Source organism: Pholis gunnellus (genome assembly GCF_910591455.1).
Source record: "Pholis gunnellus genome assembly, chromosome: 6".
Classification (NCBI taxonomy): domain Eukaryota; kingdom Metazoa; phylum Chordata; class Actinopteri; order Perciformes; family Pholidae; genus Pholis; species Pholis gunnellus.
Genome location: NC_136532.1, coordinates 5,315,582 through 5,321,997, shown reverse-complemented (window position 1 = coordinate 5,321,997; position 6,416 = coordinate 5,315,582). Strand labels below are relative to the sequence as shown.

Here is a 6,416-nt window from a genome sequence, read left to right as displayed (position 1 = left end):
ATGTTACCGGACATGTGCGGTTACATTTTAACAGACATGTTTGTCACTTCTTCACGCTTCGGCACCGACAAACACAACAGTTGAGTCGTGCAGCTCTGCGGCTGAAGCGGACTGGACTGAGGCACCGACGGAGGTCCTCGATAAACTCCGCCTCGTGCGTGTGTGTGTGTGCGCGTGTGTTTGTGTGTGTTCTTCTCAAAGAAAAAAAAAGAAAAAGCATGTTAATCTTAGTTTTCAAAATAAAAGCCAGAAAAATGAGGGAAATATGAGATTTTAAGTAACCGTATTTGTATTGTACATTGGATGTATAATCGTGAAATAAATAAAGTTGAAAGAGCTATTTGTTGATCACATTACAGGTACATTTTAATTAGCATTTTCTATTTAACTCTCCAGGTTTCAGGTTAATTCTAGGACAAATAAATTAGGATTATTAAAGGTGTTTGGTTACCTCCTACTTTCGAGTGTTTTCTTTTTGAAACCCTCAAGAATTTTTTTCTGCCTTTTAATTTGAGCCAATTTTCCTATTAGCGGTATTATTATAATTTAATATCTGCAATATCTAAGGGCCATTTACGGTTTGACAACCCCTTAAAGATATTTTAATTTTTCAATGAAATCCATAATGTTATTCTTTTTTTTGTCCAAAAGATCTATTCATATGTTTAACATCATGGAGACATGAGTGTGACCTCATTCAGCGGCTGGTGACAGGTTCAAAGTTAGATACGAGTCACTTTGTGTTAGAAAAGCTGATATAGTGTTGTACTCTGAGTCCTAAAAGAAGAACCAAACGTGTGTTGCTCTGAAACCTCTCTAACAGCTAAACATGTAGTTTTCATGTGTATAGAGAAGCATCAAAAAGAGAACTTTTGTGTGGGCACATATGTAATAAAGGTGATACAGTGGAATTAATAAAGCTGAGGAGGGTCTTGCTTTTATATAAGATTCTTCCCAGGTGGTGACCTCCAGATCAAAAAAAGTGAAGCTAATTAGTTATGTCTGTGTATTATATCTGTTTATATTGGGAGCCTACCTCTGGTTGACGGGTGGCAGTGTGGATTAGTGTGGCAGGTCATTGGTATATGGGGCACAGGTGCAACAGACAGCTAATGATGCATGGGTGACGGGGAGGTCACGCGGTTTTTACAGCACGCAAGACACACCAGAGGGAGACCAGGAAGATAAGTTATATCATATCGTATCATCATCTGTAAACGGAAATTCTAATCCCAAAAGCGAAAGAGCCTGGAATCTCTTTATTGAAGCGAATAAAGAACACGATCTTCTCCCGCACCCAGCCGAGTGGCTAGTTGCTTGAATTAGTCACTATAGTCACCTAAAAATGTCTTACTCAGGTTTTAGTTGTACTTAGTGACACTCTCTTGTGTCACTTTTGGTTCCAAAAACCAAGATGGCGCGGGCCAAAATGCCTAACTCGAGGCTTCAAAACAGCATTCCACAAACCAATGTGTGACGTCACATAAACCTTGTCCACTTCTTATGATATGATTCTGCCTCAATCCCTGACTCAGTCATTTTCATACAGTCCAGTTCATACAATAGACACCAATCAATATGTATGAACATTTTATAGTATAGCCCACATTTAGCTCAGTATAGTCTGGGCACCACTGACACATTCTAACCCCCAAAGCAACATCATGAATATTGTAATTTCCAGTTTATGCCCAGTCTCTGCAGCAGAATGTAGCCATGGAAAAATCTTTCATTTATGTTTTAAATGTGTATGTATGTTATGTAGATAAATGTGTATGTATGTATGTTGTGTAGATAACTGTGTATTGAAATGCTCATATGTTCAGACTGCATGTATTTGAATGTAATCATGATGTGCATGTTCTCTTACATGATATTGCCTGCTTCAGTGGAGTTGTGTACATCTCAACAATGTGTATTTATGATTTATTATTACCTTACTGACGATATATGTTAAAAGTATGGTATGTATGGAACACACTTCAGATACAACATTTGAAGTACAAGCATATTGTAAAAACAATGTACAATTGTGCAACCAACAACATACATGATTTCTGTGATTGTTTATATTGGGACTTACTGCAAGTGCTGCTGCTTGGCAACAAATACAAGAATAATATCCCTCTGTAGTCAATTCATAAAGACGAAACAATAATCGGTTCCTTCATGTGGGTTTAATGTGTCTGAGATGAGGAAATACTTATTCAAGAAAATATATTACAATTTCATTTCATAAAAACACGCAGGTTAATTGATCAAAATGTTGCAGTGTTATTACGACATGTCGTGACATGTACAACCAATAACCACAACTGCTTCTGTTGTTAATGTTACTCTACTATATCCAATTCTGCTGTTATTATTATTAGTCGTAATTTTTCCATCATTATTGTGCTTGCTGCTCTCATTACATGAATAATTGATGTCATAAGCATTGAATGTGTTGTAACTCTGTTGTGTTGTTCATTCTGTACACATGACGTCTGTCACACGTGTGTCCATCCTGAGAGAGGATCCTCTTCTGTTGCTCTCCATAAGGTCTCTTCCTCTCTTCTCCCACTTAAAGGGGTTTTGGGGGAGTTTCTCCTGTTCCGATGTGAGCGTCAAAGGACAGATTGTGTACAGATTGTAAAGCTCTCTGATTTGGGGCTACAGAAAATAAATTGAATTGTCGTAACTGTACTCCTATATCAGTATTATGTATTAGTGTGCGTCAATGTGGTTTTCATAATACTGTTATAGATTGATTTCACTTTACTGTGAACTGACTAACATCTCTACAAGACAATATTGGAATGACGTCATCCAGACTGCAGTCCACGAGGAATGTCCTTTTTCAAGAATGTAGATCAAAAATCAATCAGATGGAACTCTCGGATTTACAAAATGAGAATCTGTTCAAAAACATAAATCATGATCATGTAATCACAATCGAGTAGAGCTCAAGGCTTAATATGATTCATGTTGAGGCATTAGAGCAGGCGATGTAAACAAAGAGTATGGCACAATCAGTAAATACTAGCGATGGATGGATGGATGTTGGATGGACCCGATTGGGTCGTCAGCAGACCCCCAGCAGTTTCCTGTGCTCCTGTTTGATGCAGCTGTAGATGGGATGGTAGAAGCGGCGATCCGGCACCATGAGGTCGGTGACGATCTCGGTGTGGTCCACCCTGGGGAGCAGGTAGAGCGACACCTTCACGGACAGCGAGGTGAGGAGGTCGCAGAACTTGGCGGAGGAAGCGACGGGCACGATGATGTCGTCGGTCCCGTGGAGCAAAGCGAACGGAGGCACTCTGGCAAAACCAGAGAGGATCGTGGGTGTTTAAAAAAAAAAAAAAAAAGAATAACAGATACAACAGGTTTCATAAAGATGATTTTATTTTTGGTCCTTTTTTTGTGTTTGGTCTCACCTGTCCAGCTTGTCCCGGCTCAACTCCTTCAGCAGGTGTGTCGGTGAGTAGTACGGGAAGTTGTCCACTCCATTCATGGCTTTATGCATGGTGGAGACGTACTCCACTGCTCGCTTCTGCTCGTGCTCGTAGTGGTCCATGACGTTGTACACGCCGCTCAGACCTGTCAGAAATATGTCACATTACCATTAATACATCCTGGCAGTGAATCCAAGGAAAACAGAAGATTGAAAGATGATCAAAAGACTTTTGTGTTTGAAGACCTCAGGCCATAGAATACATTCATGCGATGAAAGCATCTTTGTGGCACGCATAAATGTATTCCAGTTGAGTTAACATAAGCTTAACACACGGTCACAACTGAAACAGTGACGCTCACCGATGACTCCTCTTATGGCCAGCGTGACGTCCCTCTGCTTGCTTGCCTCTAAGAAAAGCTCCTCTCTTGCATCGATGAGAAACAGCGTGGTCAGTGCGCACAGATGAGCACCCGCCGAATGGCCAATTAATACTATGTTGTCCTATAAAAAGGCAGAAAGAAAACAAGACATGTGTAATGACATATTATCTACAGTGAACACTGAGTGACTGAGGATCAGCGCTCCCAAAACATCATTATTTTGTTGGTTAATTAGAAGCTGATTAGACTGGTTGGGTCAGTGCTGCTCAAACTGAAATATAAATATGGTTGAGAATGTATTGAACTTAAAGGGTTAGGGTTGGGTTGCTGGTGTTGATATTGTCATTTCTTCTCAAAATGGCAAAACCATCGCCATCTACTGTTTAATATTCAGCCCGAGTCTTTCAGGGCCAGTCCTGAGATAGAGCCGACCATTGGGGAGAAATCTACGTAATGAAATAAAAGAATGTTGACAAAACAAAACTGTGACCTGAGTGTGTGGAAGAAACATCAAGTTGTTTAATGTGACTCATTTAGCTGCTGACTTAATTAGTGTCTTGTCTCATTTGTGGTCAAACAAACAGTAAATTCATATAATTCGGTGCCTCGTGCAATATCACTATTTTCCAAGCTACCGTAGCTGTCATATTTGGCTTTTGACACAATGAAGTGGGCGTGGTTTCATCTCTCAGCCCCTCAGACCTGGGGGGTGAAGTGACACTTTAAAATTTGCCATGAAATTGATTTGTGGTTTTCATTGTACTCCGTGTCTGGACAACCTTTTGTTTCCTGCATGAAAAGTGATTTTGATAATTGTAAAGGATTCAGGAGAATGTAAGCTACCTGCAGGTTTTCATATGAATTCATGAAACCTCTAAAGATTCTCCTTGATTTGATTGATAATAAATGGTCAATGTTACCCTCATAATCTGGCGTCTTTCTTCAGTTTTCTAAGCAATACATGAACATAATTCTTACTTTATCAAAGTTGAACTTCTGTCCACTCTCCTGGGCCCAAACCAAGCAGTCGGCAATATCTTGGACCATGCCTAAAACGTTCGCCTGGATCAGCAATCAGATGGAACCAGCAGTCAGTCCAGATACCACAGTGACATTTATTATCTGCAATTCGTACCTATACTTCACAAAGTTATGAGAAAACCGTTCACATCCCAGTCATTCATGCATATGTGCTGTAACGATCCAATAAGACTACGGAGTGTTGCTCTCCTACCTGTGGATAGACGAAGTAGTCGGGACAAATGACAGTTGCGCTCAGTTCTTCGGCCATCTGCCTCGCCAGCAGACAGTAAATGGATCGATCTCCGGAGCCCCACGCGCCTCCGTAGATGAACACCACCAGCGGAGCGGGCACGCCTTTGGACCTGTCCACGTTGGGAGGGTGGTACAAGTCCAGCTTGTTGCTTCGGCGGCCAAACGTGATGCCCTTTGTGTCCAGGCAGACAAAAACGGTGAACTTTGACACAATCTTTAGGGTGTTGCACAACACATTTCCAGGGACCACATCGAGTCAAGCGGCGACGGCCGAGACAAACATAAAAGTGCGATTATTTCATTTGAGATATTTACTAAAACGTCTGGGCCCTACAGCAGAAAGACACTTCTTCGTCACTCGTCGTTAACACACCTTCTCGTAGTGCTTGCGGTTTTCCTCATTCTTGTACCACGACCTCCACTGAAAGTAAAGTCTCCCGTACTGCAGGTATTTGAGAGTCTCCAGCACAGCTCTGGTCAAACAGTATATTCGTCTGTAGAAGAGGCCAAAGATGGAGGTGGATTAATAACTGACTCTTCTTAACGAGTGAGACGACAGGAAGAGATCTGGAGTATTTTACAAGTTACCGTGGTTTCAGAGCTTCTATGTACTTCTTATATCCGGGCTTGTTGGGCCAGCCGTAAAGCCACTGGGCCGCTAGAGAGATGGAGTACGGGAGGCCCACCAACAGGACCCCCACCGACACAGGCAGCGACATGTGATGTTTCAACCCTGACCTTCAAAAGAAAAAGATATACATATATATATATATATATATATATTAGTATATTACTCTTTCAAAAGTTATATCACCCAATGCTCTTCAGAATGTGTTTGAGAGGCTCTTACATGTTGTGGTTGAGTCCGTCTGTCTTGCCTACAACAAAGGAGAGAGAAACCTTGAAACATGTGTTACGTTGCTATCAGACAGGTTGAGTGTAACTCCGGGCTTCATTAATGCTGAGTAAATAATTGACTAATGTCTTATAGTTCACAAATTAGCTATTAATACATGCAAATGTGGGGCTGGTAGGTTATCATCCTCCAGATACTTTACTTTTTATTTGACCAGGTAAAAGTTCTAATTGACCTCTGACCTTGTGGGAAAATACTGCAGAGCATCTGGACCAAAATCATGTTATTAATAACGTATTAACATTTACAATAAAAAATGTGATGGATTGTTAAAAAAAAACATTTCTTATTTATGTTTTGACATTTGTAATAACAGATGAAGTAGTTTTGCTGTTGGCCTATTAGACAGTGTGACACACGTGACCTTGTTATTAGGTACTTATTAACTAATTAGAGACACTTGTTACCT

The 6,416-nt window shown here is 40.6% G+C and overlaps 1 protein-coding gene across 1 annotated transcript; it reads right to left on the bottom strand.

Moving 5' to 3' along the window:
• Window positions 1-2,178: 2,178 nt before the first annotated feature.
• Window positions 2,179-5,965, bottom strand: LOC306697146 (uncharacterized protein). The gene is made up of 8 exons (XM_079160906.1): window positions 5,942-5,965; window positions 5,680-5,829; window positions 5,465-5,585; window positions 5,051-5,263; window positions 4,795-4,878; window positions 3,796-3,937; window positions 3,417-3,579; window positions 2,179-3,299 (listed from the first exon to the last, which is right to left on the bottom strand). Coding segments are annotated over exons 1-8 (1,110 nt in total). The 5' UTR covers window positions 5,944-5,965; the 3' UTR covers window positions 2,179-3,064.
• Window positions 5,966-6,416: the final 451 nt, after the last annotated feature.